This window comes from Haplochromis burtoni, unplaced genomic scaffold (genome assembly GCF_018398535.1).
Source record: "Haplochromis burtoni strain Fernald_Lab_line unplaced genomic scaffold, NCSU_Asbu1 Contig_462, whole genome shotgun sequence".
In the NCBI taxonomy this organism is placed as follows: Eukaryota; Metazoa; Chordata; class Actinopteri; order Cichliformes; family Cichlidae; genus Haplochromis; species Haplochromis burtoni.
The window spans coordinates 390,615-408,560 of record NW_024582823.1 but is presented as its reverse complement, the minus strand read 5'-3'; the positions used below and the strand labels follow the sequence as shown (position 1 = coordinate 408,560).

Genomic DNA, 17,946 nt, shown 5'->3' with positions numbered 1-17,946 from the left:
GCTGTATATGCTGCTGGGAAATAATCATAAATAAAAACTACTTAGTCAATATTGGTATTATTAAAAAAGATTGAGGGCAGCCTTTTGAGTAGGACAATTTTACACACAATGACGAAAAAAAGGGACAGAGTTGCATTGAAAATACAAAGACCCCTGTCTGATTTTCTTCTTCCTCTTTCATTAAAATGCACTGACAGCAAATATTACATAATATACCTCTCCTCAAAGCATTCCTTATGGTTATATTTATGCCTTTAGTGTGGTGTTAGTAGCAGTCTCCAAGGCTTAAGTGTGATTTGAGTGGTCAAGCCTGAAGTTGTTTTATGCCTACCAGACAAAACCCAGGGAGAAAAGTAAAACTGTCTATAATTCCGATTTTTAATTACTCGGTGGGCGGGTATTAGTTTTCAAACTAAGCATAACACACATTCTTCTGGGATTTTACGCTCTCTTAGTGGTATAGTGTCGCTTAATTGTGTTTTTCTGTTAGTTTGGAGGATTAAAAAAATTTTTTTGTTGTCAGGCTGAGACAAATGGCTAAAAAATGCCAATGTGGTCTTTAAAATCTGGACCAAAAACATGATGATGATGATGATGATGATGATGATGATGATGATGATGATGATGATGATCATGATCATTATAATTATTAGCTGAGAAATAAATATTCATTCACTTTATGCCAATGGCCTGCCTAAAATGTAGACTGATATTTGTAAGAAAGTAAAAAATATTTAACAATCATGTTTCTGCTTCGATCGAAACATGTGATCTATTCACAATAAATATAACAATAACCAGAAGAAGGTTAGATAAACAGTTACAGTTACAAAATATTTTAATTTATGCATTAAATCTGTGAATTCAATTGTAGTTTTAAGGGTGATATTATATTTGTTTAGAAATGAAGACTTGATAAATAAAAATAGGCTACGTAAAATAATTTTTTTTTGACATGCTTCTAAAATTATGTGTGTATGGGATCTCGTGCCTGACAGTTCACGTGTGTTCGCCTGTTACCACCTCTACACTTTCATAGTGCATAGTAGGACTGACCTCCTGAAGAATTCTTTATGGCAGAGGGGTTGAATAATGAGTATTAAAAAATACAAAACTTCTAAAAACAGAGGCAAACAGACGGTTATACTTGCAATATGGCTGGAAAAAAAAACTTAAAATCAGCACAAATAGATGAAAACTGCAAATAAACTTAAAAACATCTGCACCTTATTACTCTTCTGTGTCTATTTTGATGTGTGCTTCATTTTATTATGGAGGAGGGCTTGTTGTCTCAGAATCCGGCCCTGCTGAAGCAGCGCATGCTTAAACCTGCTTCCGGTTTGATGGCTCGTCGACATCAGATTTCACCCTCAGCCCACTTGGATGTAGGAGTGTCCGAGCAGCCTTTAAAGGCATCACACGCTTCCTGTAGTACTGCGCTGGGTTATAGGGCGCCTCATGATCAGGCTAACTTGCGTTCACTTGTCGGCGTTGAAGCGCAGCTCCAGTTTAGGTAAGGACAGCTGAGTGCCACAGAGGGCTGTGCAGCCCGTGATAAAGCTCCGAGAGTGGGTGACTGCAGTCAGACAAACAATGAGAGCATGCCTCAACAGATTCAAGCGCTCGCTTTTTGCTCGATCCCAGTTGCACTGTCGCTTATCGCCGCCTTGGCCTGTTTAAACGAGAAAGGTAAAAGAGACTGACGTTATCTCAAAGTTTTACTTCATTAAAACTTAGCTTTAGACTGTAACGTTAGGTGAGCCGTTAGAGTCGTCCAGTGCTCTCCATGTTGGCCGAGCAGCTGACAGTTTGGCTCGTTGTTGAGGTGGGTCTCTAGGACCCCGCAGAAATGCGTTCGCGGGGCGGGGGACCAGGCGGAGAAAGGTGAAGTTAACCTCAAAGGACTGATCAGAGGTCAGTTTGGACATTTACTCGATGTAGTGTTACCGCTTGAAAACGGCTCTTGTAGCCGATCTCCTGTCGGTTTATCCCAGAGCTACGCATTTTGACAACGACACGAATGAGATAAACACAGAAGGCTAGGCTTTTAGCTAGCTAACAAATAGTTTGACCTGCACACGTTGTGATGATCTTCAAGTTTAAGACCAAAATTATTACCCCGGCTGGTCCTTCTGAGCTAGCGAAATGGCCGTTTGTCGTTGTTTGGGCTGACGGTGGTCCGCGGCATTGATGCGGCTGAGCGCAGAGACCCAGAGCAAACGGCCGTCATAATCCGCAGTGTCAACATCTCCAATCAACTTATTCCCCGGGGGTGGAGGTTACGCCGGGAGACGGCCTGTTTTGGATCAGCTATGCAAGCGAACACAACGCGGGGCTTCCTCTGGTCGGACGTGGAGACGAGGACGCTGCTGAACATCTGGGGAGAGCAGGACATCCAGGCGGCGCTGGATGGAAACTTCCGAAACAGCTTCGTGTACCGCGACGTCTCCCGGAGGCTGGGAGCCATGGGGTTTGAAAGGACGCCCGAGCAGTGTAGGGTGCGGATCAAGAGCCTCAAGAGGCAGTACTTGTTGGCGAAGGAGGGCAATCTGCGGAATAATGGGCAGTATCACAAGATCTGCAAGTTTTATGACACCATGGAGAGGATTTTGAGTAACCGGCCGAGTCTGGACGCCCAGGAGTTTATAGACAGCGGTGCGGGAGGAGAGGAGGCCGTCGATGGCCCGGAGGAGGATGGGGAAGATGCTCAGGATGCTTACTCTGAGAGCACAGGGGAGTGTCCTTATCCCGCTGAGACTGAAGTCAAGTTGGAATACCCAACTGTTCCCATCCCCATTCCGGTTAAAGTGACAGTGGGGAATAATGGTGAGTCCAACCTTATCCACTATCACTTTTTCATGGCTTTATCATGTTTCTGTGACTCGAGTATGTGTGCTAACATAATGTCACACCCTTCTCCACTTCAGGGACTTGTGCGAAGCCGCCTAACAGCAGCCAGTCGGCCAGCTGTTTGTCAGCCAGAGCGCCCAAACGGCCCAGGAAGCGACGCGCCAATTTCCCCATGGAGAAGCTGATGGAGCAGTTCCTGGAGCAGAGCGCCCAAGCCGAGGAAAACTTCTACCGGATGGAGGAGCAGCGCTTGCAAGCAGAAGACCGGCGCCGGGAAACTGAGCATGCCCGGGAACTGCAGATGCTTCAGATGCTTGGCCAGATGTTCGCCAGCATCTCCTCCTCCGGCTCAGCATCCGCTCCGTCCAAGACGGCGAATCCTGGCCGCGCTCCGGTCATTTCCAGTACCTCCCCGTCGCATACACGTGGCCACTCCGGTCATCCCAAACGCCCTTCGCCCCAGACAGACTCTCTCACACAGCAGAATCCATTTCTGAGCGCAGACCCTCAGGCGTTAGGTATTTAGTTCCGGCGCTACGCGTGAAGCCTTGATGTGGAGAGAAACCTGAAGGCAGATTAGCTGTAACGTGAAAGCACAGTGGTTTGAAACTAGCTCGTACGCTGAACACTCTCACTTTGTTTATCTCCTCAGTTTTTGAGCGCTTCTACGGTTTGGGCTCCACGTCGCACAGAGGTATGGAGGATGACATCCTGCCACTGGTAAAGAACATAGTCCCTCCGCTGACATCCAAAAAACACAAGGGACAAGATGGACGTATTGGGATCATTGGAGGATGTCAAGAGTATGTTGCATAAAAGATTCCTGCATGATTTAAAAGAAAAAAACAAATTCAGTGGAACATTTGCCCTAATTTCTCTTCATCTCTAATCTCTAAAGCTACACTGGAGCTCCTTACTTTGCTGCCATCTCTGCTTTAAAAGTGGTAGGCAGTAAAGCTTGACTATCAATTTTGTCCATTCATTTTTTAATTTTTTTTTTTTCTAATTGTATATTGTATATACATTTTTTTTCCTCATCTCCAGGGGGCTGACTTGTCTCACGTGTTCTGCACCAAAGATGCTGCAGTTGTAATCAAATCATACAGCCCTGAGCTCATAGTCCATCCAGTTCTGTAAGTACAGAGCCAATAATAATCTTTCTGTAGTATTTGAAGTAGCTGGTAGCAGTTGGATCATTGAGAGTGCAATGGTGTGTATTTATTAGCATTATGCACTGGTATTTGGATGCATTCACAAATGTTACAGTGTGTTATTGCAAGCAAAAACATCAAAGTTTACCCAGGCTTTGTGGCGAGGCATAAGATTTTCAAAATAAATAGTTGCGCACGTCTTCTTTTTTTGTTGTGAGTTGTAATGTTATTTGGAGCCAAATTCTGCATTTCACTATCATCACTCTACTCCGTTGTATTAAACGTTGCGTGTTATAATTAACACGCTGCTTTCTCACAATGATTCTGTAATCACTGTCCTAAATATTTACATTTCTGGTAGTGTCATAATTCTGGGTATTCTGTCAGTGTGACAGTACAAACCTTCACAGCTCACGCTTACTTGTCGTGGCTGGAGCGGCTTGGGAACCTTACAGTAACATTAACGACTGCGTTTCAGTTTGGTGAGCCTGTGCCAGTGTGCTCTTAGAAAGCCATTATTAGCTTGTTATAGCAAAAAAATGTTAAAAGGCTCATTTCTCTACAAGAGGCACTTACAGAAAACCTTAACATCGACTGCTTTCTATTTGTGTTTGCTCACTTCAGAGACCCGTTACAGTGTTATCAGTCTTCACTTTGTGTGTGTGTGTGTTTTCCTTGCAAACTAATTGGAAAATTTGGGATTAATTGTGCATTCCAGCATGTCTGACAATCTGTGTGTATGTGTGTGAATGAAGGGACAGTCCTAACGCAGTGGAAGAAATAGAAAAATGGCTTCCAAGACTACACGGACTTGTGGTGGGACCAGGCTTAGGAAGAGAAGACTTATTATTGAAAACAGCAAAGGCACGTGGAGCACATTCATTCTTCCTTGCGCTTAACACAGTCTCGGCTACTCTGCTAGATACTTCTGCATAAGCATGGCGGACTAGTCTTATTGCTAGCACTTGTTATAGCACAAGTGTTACTGGTGGCTGATAAATTACTTCTTCTTTTTTTTTTCCCCACCCCAACGGAAGGCTTATTAAAGACAGACCCTGTGCTCTCTCTCTCTCTCTCTCTCTCTCTATTTCAGGAGGTCATTGAGAAGTCGAAAGCAAGAGATATCCCCATAGTCATTGATGCAGTAAGTCTTGATAAAATAAAGTCCCAGCTGTGGAGCAGAAGGTGTTTCATTTGCTAAGTCATACATAGTGTGTGTGATCATTCTTAACAGGATGGATTATGGCTGGTTACACAGCAACCATCTGTTATCCAAGGGTACCAGAAGGGCATCCTTACGCCTAACTTCATGGAATTCACTCGATTGTATGAGGCATTGGTAAGTTTCTTGGCACAATTCAGTCCCACTCACTAGTTGACAGCAAATAACATGTGATCCTCTATGCTGATGTGTGTCTTTTTACCTTGTCTGTGTGCATTAGCACCATGAGCCCATGGACAGCAGTGATTATCAGCGGAGCGTCATGCAGCTCAGTGTAGCTATGGGCAACCTCACCTTGGTGCTGAAGGGGGAGCAGGATTTCATCACAGATGGCAGCAAAGGTTGGCATCAAACAGAACGTGCTTTAATTTCTTCCGGCTGATCGTTCACTCTGTTTATTCTCAGATGCTTCGGAGCTCCTTTTGTGATGCTGTGTCGTGTGCTGCTGTTTGTAGTGTACTCATGCAACTTAGAAGGCAGCGGGAGACGATGCGGTGGACAGGGGGATCTCCTTTCTGGATCTATGGGAGTGCTGGCACACTGGGCCCATGCTGCTTCCACAGCAGGAATGATCAGAAGGTGAAGGCATGATTTTTGCTTTTTGTGCTATGTTTGAATGAATGTATAGGCCAAGCTTATCAGGGCTCAATGGATAAAAAATAGTTTTTTTTTAAAATATATTTACACACATTACCTACAGAGTGCACTTATTTACATGCTGAGAGTGTATAAAAATTATCGCCAAACGTTCTGACCACTTCTCACGATGATTTTTTGGCTTTTCCTATGTAATGAATGCATAAAGTGTGATGTTGCACAGAGAAATGTACGTGTTCACTTTATTTGGATGTATATTCTCTTTTTTTTTTTTTTTCCCTTCTTCTTTCCCTTTGCTCTCCTATAGTATGAATCCCTCAGTGGTTGCTGCATTTGGTGCTTGTTCGCTCACCAGGCAGTGCAACAGTCAAGCATTCCAGCGGCACGGCAGGTCCACCACCACGTCAGACATGATCCAGGAGATCAGCTCAGCCTTCAAAAAGCTGTTCGAAAGCTAAAAACAGTCAGCGATGCAAACAGTTGTAAAAAGAGAATTAATTTTACGCTCCTAACGTAACCTTTTCGGGATTGAAAGAAATGTTCTTCTTTAGCTGAATTTTAATGACTGATTTGAACCCGGAATCGAAATTTGGTGCAAAATATACACACTGACATGTTGTTTGTGTTGTGTTTAATGGAAAAGTAACAAAAAGAAAACCACTAGTTGAATAATGAATGCCTTCACCAAGCCCACCAAAGAGACTGAGACATTAGGATGAATGGGCTCACACTAAACCAGAAACCTGTATACATTTTGAAATAAATTATAAATGTGATTTTGTTTGTTTGTTTCGACAAAGTTCTTAAAAGCCATCATGGAAGTATTACTGGGTGAGTGACTGCAGAAAACGTGACTTTTATAGAGTCAGTGGGGAATATTAACTTGTAAAGTCCATGAAAACCGATACCTGCTGGACAACAAAGTGTTTTGGTTGGTTGCAGCATCGTAAACCTAAAAGCAGAAGAGTGAGGCGTGTGTGATTCGTGTAAAGTATGCGGCGCATGCGCATAGCTGAATTAGCTAGCACCGTTGTTGCGAGTCCACCGTAGTTACACACACACACACACACACTACCTAGCGTTAGCAACAAGACCCACAGCAGCATCACAGAGTCTGTAAGGTTAACTCGGAGTATTCACAGGTAAGTTTACTTACCCTCCGCTTATATGGCAACTGAATGAGTGTGGCGAGGTATCTGCTCTGTATTTCCGTAAGGATTGGAGCTGAATTTCGTTTAGTATTGTTATAAGCTAGTCGGCTAATCCAGCTAACAGACACGCCGAAGCCAACGCGTAAAGACCACTTTAAAGTGCCAAAGCAGTAAAAGACCATTCTGTTTGTCCGCGTCGTGTTAGCTAGAATTGTCCGTAAATGTTCAGCGGGTGCTTAATGTGTTGAAGGTGAAACGTATTCACTTCGGTGACCGTTGTTCAAAGCGTTGTTTGTCACATTAAGATGTAACTTTCCAAAACATTTAGCAGCGAGTTCCACAGTTAACGCCACATTTTGAAAATCCCATTTTCATAAGTGTGTGGTGCAGACTGAGAGATTCATAAACTTGCAAACTGGGAAAAGTTGGGTATCGTTACTTGTCGTTAAAATGGACTCCGCAGCAGCAGGGCAGGATAGCTGCTGTAGTTAGCTTTGGCAAACATTAGACACGACAGGGCGGCTGCTGCTTTTGATGAAATATTCAAACACAGCAGTTCACTTGTGTCCTGTTGTTTGTGGCAGGCTTTGTGTTAGCATATCCATCTGTGATTCTTCCACATAGCCAAAATGATTACAGTTCCCCGGGAAACACTGCTAGCTAGCATTACAGTTGTCTGCTCCGTTGTAGTTGTGAAGACCTTGCAGTAAGGATACCCCATACGAGCAACTTCAAGTTATCAGCTATCCACCGGAAGTCACCGGGTCTTGTATTTCTTTGCAGATCCTGCATTGGTAGTTCGAGTTAGCTAACAGTTGGCACATTCGCAGTACACGTAGCAATTTCATCAGTATGGCTGACTGCAGATCAGTTGTCTTCTCTTCTGTATGTCTGCAGCCCAGAACTGATTCTTGATTACAGGTGTTAGTAAACACGACGAAAACGCTGTAAAACACACGTTATGATGCTTCAATCAAAAACGTTTGAGGCAGTGAAGTAATAGTTACTTGCAAACTTGAGTATTAGATTCATCAATGAAAAAGCTAATGTTGTTAACAGGTGCTGGTGTAGGAGTGCGCCGGCGGGGAAACGGATCCGCAATGCTGAACCCGACCAATGGTGACCCAGGTCACGTTGTTGTGAACTATGTGGAGGAGTATTTGGACCTTGTGGAGTCCCTTCCTTTTGACTTGCAAAGGAGCGTGTCCCTCATGAAGGAAATTGATGCCAAGTATCAAGGTAAAGATTACCCTTTGATGTTTACATTTGTTTAGGTTTCATAGTGAAATAATTTATGTGTGTGTGTGTGTGTGTGTGTGTGTGTGTGTGTGTGTGTGTGTGTATATATATATCACATTAAATTTAATAAAGTCTAGAAAGATTTGTGATTTAAAGTGTGCATTTTACAGGTGAACAAATGGATAGGATGGTTAACCTACAGCCACACAGTAGTATATACAAGTGTGTAATCGCCATTGTATGTACTACAGTAGCAGTTGCTGTATTATATACCTTGCAACCGGCAATTAAATACTGTAAGGCAAGGCAAGGCAAATTTATTTGTATAGCACAATTCAACAACAAGGTGATTCAAAGTGCTTTACAGAGACATTAGAAACAAAAACAAATAAAAAGCATGATTTAAAATTGATTAAAACAAGCAAACAAACAAACTAACTAAACACACACATTTCACACCTGTTCGCGCGATCTGAACCCTTATCGTAAGGGGAGCTACCAGTCCTTCTGTGGACGAGCTACTTTCTATTTTAAATTCCCTGAATTTAAAGTACTCTCTAGACCCAGTTGGGGAGCTACCCAGAGCTCTAATCCCACATGTATGATAGATACTTGATTTATCCTACAAGGGAAATCACTGTTTACAACAGTTGCATAAACAGTACAAATAAAAATATCCTGTGGCACAATGGGTTAACACTACTGCCTCAGAAGAAGGTCCTTGGTTTGAATCCAGTCTGAGACCTTTCTGTGTGGAGTTGGCATGTTCTTCCCAATGGCCTCCCTCCCAGTACTCTGGCTTCCTACCTCGGTGGTAAAACATACACGGGGTTAGGTGTATTGGTGATTGTAAATTCACAGTATGTGAGCTTGATGTGTTGTGAGCTCCTTGTGTTAGCCCTGGTGACCTATCCGAGGTGTCCCTCACCTCTCAGCGTATGACAGCTAGTTCCAGCACCTCTGTGATTCTGAATTGGACAAGCAGAAGAGAATGGATGGATAAAAGTATTGTATTTACTACAGTCCCATACTCAAGGACTTATTATGTGAGGTGGTGCAAAGTTTTATTTATAACAGTGATGAAATAAAGTAATTTAAGAAATTACATTAAATAAAAAAATAAAACATGAGACTATAAGAGATTAAGCAAAAGAGAAATGGTGCCATATGCACTACTAGTGCATATGGCATTAATAAATAACATTTACTTGCTATGTATAATTACATTACTATAATATTTGCACCAGATGTTAATCAGCTTTTGGCAATCAGTTTAATCTCATTTTTAACCACATAATACATGATCGAAATACAGTGTTTATTTAGTTACAGTAAACGTTAGTGACACTTGCTTCCAGAAGATTTTGATTAAAACTGTAATGTAGTAGTAATGCTTGAGTGTTAACTTTGCCTGACATATTGTCAACTGTCTGAAAGAAATCCAAAGTAATACAAAAGATTGCAATGATTTATTTTTCTTCCTTTTCAACCTGTAGTCATGCTGCTGCTCCGTCTGTTTTAATGAGGGTTAAAAAAACAACAACAACAAGTATACTATTGAACATGGGGTGTATTTCGGTTCTGTTCTTTTTTTTTTTTTTTTTTTTTTTTTTGGTCAGATGTTCTGAAGGAGCTTGATGATGCTTATGAGCGGTATCGCCGTGAATCTGACTCCCTTCAGAGGCGCAAGCTTCAGTTGTCTATTCAGAGGGCGCTGATTCGCAGTCAGGAGCTTGGAGATGAAAAGATCCAGATTGCTGGTCAAATGGTACGTGGAAGAAAAACTGGACAAAAAAGTAGCTTTCGGGTCTTAATGTGTGTATTGATGAATCTACGTTACTCTTCTTCTGTGACATATGTGCAAGAACGCTTACCCTGATTAATGGGTTTTATGGATCTTTTGTATCAGGACTGAATGAGCTTTATGTTTACATTTTTTGGAAATCTGTTGTAGAAAGAAAGAAAAAAAAAAATCTAAACATTTACAAGACTCCAGCAGTAAACATTAAATAACTCTGTTGTAGATACAAGCTAGGCAGTTACCAGAAACACAACACTATGTTTGACCTTCCTGTTTGGCATGTTTGGTATGTCAAAGTTCAGTTGGGTTGTGTTCCTTTTGTGATACATAATTAATGCTTTGATAATAATTTCTCTATGAACATTCACATTTATATATATATTTTTTAAACTATTTTCAGGCTCTTGCCTTTATATGGATAGCACAGTAGCGATAAACAGGAAATGGGGTACAGAGGGAATGACATGCAGGGAAGGACTGGGCGACCAGGAGTGGAACCAGATACGCTGCTAAAATCCTTTTAGTCCATTTGGCACGCATCCCTCCCTCTACAAACACAGGTTTACTCTGTGTAAACCTGTTTATAGTAACATTTGTAAGCCCCTAGACGTCAGCTAAGCCTAAACTGCTGAAAGCATGAACTTCTTTCTAGTTAATTCAGCAAAGAAGGCAAAATTTATGTTCAACAAATCTTAATCAGAGTTGGCTTTTTAAAACGTACAGTGCATCCAAGGGAGCTACAGATTGTCTCTTCACAAAAACATAAACCAAAAAGGATTTAGGCTTCACGATGATTAATGAGAGTCCTTTATTCGTGCAAGTTCAAGCAACATGGCTCGTGTGTTTTCAGGTTCAGCTGTTGATTGGCTCTGTCGGGGCACAGACATGGCAGATACTGATGTAGTTTGGGGTTTCTCACATAGATTTGTATTCAGGATTATTTAAGTGTGATGGTTTAGTCTACATTGTCAAATAAATTAGGTGAACTTGGAAAAAATAAAAAACAAAACATGAATGTTCTTTCTTTTTTCCAGGTGGAGCTGGTTGAGAACCGAACGCGACAAATAGACTGGCATTCAGAACTACTCCTTTCCTCTCAAGAAATCCCAGAAAGTCACATTCCTCCGGCCACCTCCATGACAACCACTGCATCGTCTTTGATGTCCTCAACATCAGCTACAGTTACTGTGGGCAAACCCAGTCACCACGACAAGAAGCGTGATGAGGTCACATCATCTTCAGGCGGTGGAGAAAAGGCGGGAGGGAAACGCTCACGACGTCAGAAAAATGGAGAAAATCGGGAAAGCTACGGGGGTCTGGATCATGCTGAGGAAGTGGGAGTGGGGGTGTCTCGGGAAAAGAAGGCCAAAACATCTTCCAAGAAAAAGAAAAGGTCAAAAGGAAAATCAGAGAGAGAAGTGTCTCCTCCGGACCTGCCCATCGATCCGGATGAGCCAACATATTGCCTGTGCGAACAGGTGTCTTACGGCGAGATGATTGGCTGCGATAATGACGAATGTCCCATTGAGTGGTTTCATTTCTCCTGTGTCGGGCTCCATCATAAGCCTAAAGGCAAGTGGTACTGCCCGAAGTGTAGAGGCGAAAACGAGAAGACCATGGACAAAGCCTTAGAAAGGGCTAAGAAGGAGAGAGCCTACAACAGGTAGCTCACCTGGCCCCATGAACATTCCTGTGTGAAAAATGTAATTTTATCTATATTAGTCTTCATTTCCAGTTAACAGTGTTTGCTAAAAAAAAAAAAAAAATCCACGAAGAGAGGGGTGTTGTAAATAGTTATTTTTGTAACAGCTGTGTACCTGAGAAACGAGAATGCCATCTCCTGGTTGTTTACAAACAGTAGCTGTAGTACAGTACACAACCATGTGCATGTTTGTAACAAGCTGTCCTGCACATCATCCCTCTTTGTGTTCATCTTGCATGCAACATCACAAGCTTAACTATATAAACTCAAATAAAAAACAAAGTAGAAACATGAATTCTGTGTTCTTCAACACTACTTTATAGTCAACACTCAAAGTTCACTGTGTGATGATTTCAGATGCATCGTTTTCTGTAATCATTGATCTGTAATTACAACTGAATTGCGGCTTACTGCATTTTACTAGAACATTGTACAAGAGCAACATGGATGCTACTTTTATGATAAAATGAGATGTTTAAAATGTATTTAATGAGTTTTAGGTAAAAGCTAATGATTCTCCAGTATTGCATAAAGAACTGTCAGTTGAGAGTGCATTTTAACTTATATTGAATATAATTTTATTTTGCTGTTTCAACAAAGATCTCAAAATAAGACCATATATAGTGGATTTTCTGGCATCACCATCTCTAGAAACAGATCTTATGAGAACTTTAGCTTTACTGTGATCCACTTTCCCAGACAAGGCCTGATTTAGACTGACTGACTAGCCTGACTACGAATCTCCGTAGAGCCTACGACATACCCTACGCAAGTGGCCGTTGTTGCTACGAACATTTATGCTCAAACCTTGGAAAGTAAAATAACTTGTGCACTAACAACTTGAAAGAAAATGCATATCCATACAAGGATGACTTTGCCTTTTTTTTTTTTTATTTACAAGTACTGGAAAAGGTGACATGGGGACAACCAGTGCAAAATCTGTACATAATTTCAGTTGCAGGTTTCTTATATACACAAGTGAACGGGAAAGTGAATACACTCCGTCATGCATGTAACAGTTCACAACACAGCCAAGGACATGGTGTAAAGGTGATTTAATTGTAGTCTGTGATAATCAGGCTGCTCAGTATCCAACTGCCTTATGAAAATAAACTGACAACAAATCAGGCTCACAACAGAAAAGGACCCATGACTTAACGATGTACCCTCTTGAGACAAAACAATTAATCATGGAGTTATTAGAGCAAGTTGGAACACACCAGGATTTTAAGTAATGGCCCTCAAGTCCATAATGATATTACATCAAGGCAAGATTCAGCACATTTCCCCTGATGAACTTAAAAAGGGGGCGAGAATAGAAAAAAAAAAGGCCCTCTTTGTTGGGCAGGAACAAGATGTTTTATGATGGAAAGTTGAGGGTAAAGTGCATAAAAGCTTAAAATTAAAAGAGGGGAGGGTCAAAAAATTAAGAGGTATTCCACTAAAACTTGCAGCACACACAGCTTAACAATGGACGGAGAGAAGCAATCACAAGTATCAGGTCAACTGTCTCTCCAGCTTTGTTCTACGATGGCAGAGACGCGTTTCTCATATTCTCGTTTGTTCTCCTGGTACAGCTGAGCTGCCTGGCTGTTGGCCGGACTGTTGGGGTTTGGCTCATCAAGCAGGGACTGCAGGGGGAGAGAAGATTAATACAGAAGGCGAGAATATTTAAATGGAAAACAACAAACCTGAATCAACTTATTCATCTACTCAATGTTATTGCACAATACTGAGAATTTTCCAGTTTGCCACTGTACTTTTACAAACTAAAATCTCTAATCTTTTGAATTTAATCATAAATTTAAATCTTCTATCATTTGTATATTGATTATTTTCATGTATTAACAGCACTTAATGAATCAACACTACATTATAAATGAGTTGCTATATAAGAAAATAATATTCAGAAATTCTCAGATGTTACCGATATGTTTAAGCTTACACTTTGGGACATTTGTTTAGTTCACATGATATGAGTGGAGATTATTCAATCAGTGGGTGGTCAGCTGCAGTCCTACACACTGACATTAAACTTAGTCTCAGTGGATGAGCCTGAATTTGCAGTAGCAGCTTTTCGTTTCTCAGAGAAATATATACATATTATTTCTATTATAATATTGCCACAATGATTTGGAAATGCACTTAATGTTTCCATAATCAAATTAACAATAATATGCCATAATAATGAAATCTTTTCTTTTACTGTTAAATATTGACACTTATTACCTGGATAGATGTTAGAATAGAAGACACATCATAAGTGGGGCTCCAACGATTCTGTAGGATGTCTAAACATATACTGCCATCCGCGTAGACTGTAGAGAAAAAACAATTATTAACAGGCCACAAATAACACTATAACGAGGCAGCAGGTGATCATGTTCTTACCATTTGGATGAAACATCTTTGACACAAATCGCACTGTAGGGGGTTTGTTGGGATATTCTTCTGTGAATTCTACGATGAGTTTAAATGTACCTGAAACAAAGGAACACATATGAGATTTTGGACCAACTGAGGACACTGTGGAGATGTGACTTGAGGAGTCTCTTTCAATTAATTCTATTCAGTGAGATTTTTGATTAAGTTACTACATTTAACTTTATCTATCTCCATATACAGTGGGGTACTTACCATCCTCAAAGGGAGTTCCTTCAGGGCTGCGAATTTAGAGAAAAGCGATATTTTGTCATTTGTTCAGACACAAAAATTAAGATCTACACTTCAGAACCAAATTAATTTCTTACCCAAAAATGACTGCATTCCACACCATGATGTTGTTTTCAGAAGGGGCACCACTGACACCAGCTGGAGGATCCTCTTGTAGACTGCATACCCAAAAGGTTAAGTAAATAAATACACTGAAGCAAAGTTTCAAGGCCTCAAAGGTAATGACCAGAGACTGTATTTCTCCACTGAGTCCACAGAAAGGTGTATTTCACAATCAAATGTCTCCTTTCATTGTCTAACCACACCCACATTTATAAGGTCAAACAAACATACCATACTTGGAAACACAGCTGTTGCCATGGTTTCCTTTTTCTAACACAATGTGTCAGTGCCATTAATGATAAACGGTAGGAACTATTATTTACTAAATACAGAATTAGTTACATCATGAGCGACAAAGATGCTTATATTGTGCCTGCTCAAAGTTAGCTGTTAAAATTTAAAATTACCATAACTACCTAACTTGCAATGAAGCCTCAGAAACATTATATAATTGTTCTGCTGTGAGATGCTCAATCACTACCCATTTATTGGCACTTATCTCCACATAACTGAGTCACCTGCCTTCACAAAGTGTTGTGTTTATTCGGAACTTAAATCTTGGCCCCTCCACATAAAGATAAAAATACAAAACACAATGAAAATACAAAATACCCAGAAAACCGCAAAATTCACTGAAGATGAAACTAAACATGAATAAAAGAAAAAAATTAAAAAGCCATATCAGTAATAGGTTTGGGCTACACCATATCCCTCCCAAACACCTGGAAATACCTGCTCACATTCCTGAATCCTGATTTTTCAAATATGACATAATCAAAAGACCAGAGGCTCGCTTTACAGTGAGATCAAAACACGTTTAAGGACCCCGAAGAGGTCCAGTAACTCACTACGATAAACAGTTAGGATCTCTTACAAAGAAAAAAACCCCAAAACATTTTCCGTGGGCAGTGTTACATTACGGTTATAAAGGGACCTGAAGGCCAATACACGGCCTGGCATTCGCTTTGTTTTACTGTTGTTTCTCACCTTTGACATATTGATTTCTACTCGGAAATTTACATAACAATCTAACTTTATTCTGTTTCGCTTCTTGGCGTCATTATTTGCCCCATTAACTCAAACTTTTGTAAGTTTAAGACCGTGGGGATGCCGAACCGTTTGTGCTGGTCAACAACGCAACTATGAAGCGGAAATATAAGATAAACGGAAGGAATACATTCGTGGAGTACTGGGGTTGAATGCGTTGAAAAAAATGTTTAAACCATGAAAAATGTCCGTCCGGCCATTCCTCACGCATATTCAAAGCTAAAAGGTTTAAAGAGTCAGCTACGAGCTGTACGTTGACAGAAGCCTTAGTCAACCAACCTGCTAGCATTAGCTAGATCCGTTAGCGTCACGGAAAGACGAAGCGCTTTGAAAAAAAATATTTCACATAAATGATTCACATTCGCAGAAGCATACGATAATCTATAGCGGTTGCCTTGTGGTTGTTTTTACACAGGAAACTCCTAAAATTGACTATATCCTAAAAAAAAAAACAGCGATTAGCTATGTCGGGCTAGCACAAGCTGACAAAACGGCTAACGATGTCGGCATAATTCCTGTACACCAACTCACCGTTTAAAATCTCTCATAAGTCTTCTTCTGGCCGGGGTTGACATAGCTTAACTTGAAGAATACGTACAGACAAGGCAAAATAGTTGACAGGAGCTTATTTGCCTATATTATAGTTAATGTAATTTGAGAACGTTACAGAAACCTTACAGATGGGAGCCCGACTCTTCCGTCGTCCTATAAAGCTAATATGACGCTCTGGTTTGCGTACATAGATTTACACAGGACGATACCACATCAAGAAGGAAGGGGGGGGGGGGACATCTGCGATTGATTACTAAGCAAACCTGAAATTTCTAGCATGAAAATGTCAGTAGACATTTTGTGTTGTTAGCATAAGTAGTTTCTATAAAAACGCGGTACTTCCTTTCAACACGATAGATTTATCTAATACAATATTTTATTTGATTGGAATCAACTCCCCACCCCATTCGAGTTAAGGGTGGCGCGGGGCGTGGCCACGGTGACGTAGCCTCGATGACGGGAAGTTTGTGCTGAGCAGCTATGATGAAGGTCGGCCCTATGACAGCTGTGCCAGCACGTGAGAGTGCAACTTTTAAAGCAGTTTTCTGTATTAAGCGAGCACACCAGTAACTTTAATGTAGATATCTAATGGATAGAAAAAGAAAGTAGGATACCATGATTCTCTACACACATTATTTCATAAGCCATCTATGGCAGGAAGCAGAACAAGATGTACGGAGAAAAATCAAACTTTGGAAAGCCTTTTTTTAATGAATTACATCTTATGTGTTTCCATTTTTTAACATATTGAGACAAACAAAATTTCAGCACTGGCAGTGGTTCATCTCAAATGCTTACTTTAGTGTATTCAAAGAAAACTGCTATTTGTAGCATAAATCACAACAAGAACTAAACATTAACTTTTTTTGTCTTTAACAACACAAAAATCCACTTTTTACGCTGCTTTATTAATGCAGTTTCAGACCCATCCAGAACAGTGGCTCTGCTGTTAATAACAAAGAAATTCAATGATCGTGACCACTCTGTGGCTTTAAGGCGAATGAATGCTTGTTTAGGCTTAGATGAGTTTCAGGCAAAAAGGAAGAGGTGTCAGGAAGATCACTTTTGTATTTTAGGATCCATGGTAAAGAAGCATGGTGCTGAAGAGGGTGTGGTCATAGAACTGCTCCGCTTTCACAGACTTCAGGTGCTCCACCTGACTGCCTCCAGTGCTAATGATCTCAGGTGAGCCGCTGTGGATGTGGTGGTCAAGGAGGATTTCTGCTGTTGGGCCGTTTGAGAAAAAGTCCTCACAGTGTCTTTCACCTGCCACTGTAAATGAAACAAATAGTCAAAAGGGCAAACAAATTGTTTTGATCGTGTTCCTGACTCTAATAGAGAACAAACGAGGCAGGGGGCGATTTTGTTTTGCACAACTATTTAAAATTCTTTTTACTACAATTCTGTAAGCAGCCATGTAAAAATAATGTCTATTACATGGCCAGCTTTCAACACACATCAAGTGGTATCCAACTCTTTGGATTTTAAAAAAAAAAGAGATCAATAAATTGCGAAATAGACTCCACAGGTTTATGCAATCTCAAAAGTTTTGACCTGAGACCTTGTTTTAAAATAGGTCACGTCCTGATCTGTAGTAATTCTGACATACAATTTGCGTTGTACCACCATGACCTAGTTCTGTGTCATTTCACAAGAAAAATCACAAGTCTTTTAAGCTCCATGACCCAACATCACAAGCAGAATTGTAAAAAATGTCAAAGGCACTGTATTTGCAATCATCTGAAAAATGTAAGCATTTTAAAAAAAACAAAAAACAAAACACAGATGTTGTGAGACAGAAGAGAAAAAAAAAAAAAAAAAAAAGACACCAAGAAAACAAAGGCCACATTTATAAACTT

The 17,946-nt window shown here is 40.7% G+C and overlaps 4 protein-coding genes across 7 annotated transcripts in view; 2 read left to right on the top strand and 2 right to left on the bottom strand.

Annotated features, from left to right (window-relative positions):
* The first annotated feature begins 1,273 nt into the window (after positions 1-1,273).
* On the top strand, positions 1,274-6,596 carry naxd (NAD(P)HX dehydratase). Of its 3 annotated transcripts, XM_005945896.3 has the most exons (11): positions 1,696-2,826; positions 2,928-3,368; positions 3,503-3,653; positions 3,749-3,794; positions 3,895-3,983; positions 4,757-4,865; positions 5,095-5,145; positions 5,236-5,340; positions 5,444-5,564; positions 5,679-5,802; positions 6,128-6,596. In XM_005945896.3, the coding sequence occupies exons 1-11, from the start codon at positions 2,313-2,315 to the stop codon at positions 6,276-6,278; spliced, it is 1,902 nt and encodes a 633-aa protein (XP_005945958.1). In that variant the 5' UTR covers positions 1,696-2,312; the 3' UTR covers positions 6,279-6,596. The 3 variants fall into 3 exon arrangements, with proteins under 3 accessions (XP_005945959.1, XP_005945960.1, XP_005945958.1); XM_005945897.3 differs by lacking the exons at positions 1,696-2,826; positions 2,928-3,368 and adding an exon at positions 1,274-1,689; XM_005945898.3 differs by lacking the exons at positions 1,696-2,826; positions 2,928-3,368 and adding an exon at positions 1,278-1,513.
* A 214-nt stretch (positions 6,597-6,810) lies between these two features.
* On the top strand, positions 6,811-12,008 carry ing1 (inhibitor of growth family, member 1). The gene is made up of 4 exons (XM_005945891.3): positions 6,811-6,962; positions 8,031-8,210; positions 9,830-9,978; positions 11,046-12,008. The coding sequence occupies exons 2-4, from the start codon at positions 8,072-8,074 to the stop codon at positions 11,676-11,678; spliced, it is 921 nt and encodes a 306-aa protein (XP_005945953.1). The 5' UTR covers positions 6,811-6,962; positions 8,031-8,071; the 3' UTR covers positions 11,679-12,008.
* A 574-nt stretch (positions 12,009-12,582) lies between these two features.
* ube2al (ubiquitin conjugating enzyme E2 A, like) lies at positions 12,583-16,267 on the bottom strand. Of its 2 annotated transcripts, XM_005945893.3 has the most exons (7): positions 16,214-16,262; positions 16,067-16,117; positions 14,464-14,544; positions 14,351-14,376; positions 14,105-14,194; positions 13,943-14,031; positions 12,583-13,344 (listed from the first exon to the last, which is right to left on the bottom strand). In XM_005945893.3, exons 2-7 carry the CDS (start codon positions 16,108-16,110, stop codon positions 13,216-13,218), a joined length of 459 nt encoding a protein of 152 aa, XP_005945955.1. In that variant the 5' UTR covers positions 16,111-16,117; positions 16,214-16,262; the 3' UTR covers positions 12,583-13,215. The 2 variants fall into 2 exon arrangements, with proteins under 2 accessions (XP_005945955.1, XP_005945954.1); XM_005945892.3 differs by having other exon boundaries at positions 16,067-16,267.
* Positions 16,268-16,772: 505 nt separating this feature from the next.
* The window catches only part of ankrd10b (ankyrin repeat domain 10b), a 14,223-nt gene continuing 13,049 nt past the window's right edge, over positions 16,773-17,946 (bottom strand). The window contains exon 6 of the mRNA XM_005945890.3: positions 16,773-17,359. Within this exon, the coding sequence (XP_005945952.1) occupies positions 17,160-17,359 (200 nt within the window). The 3' untranslated portion in view covers positions 16,773-17,159. The remainder of the gene's footprint in view (positions 17,360-17,946) is intronic.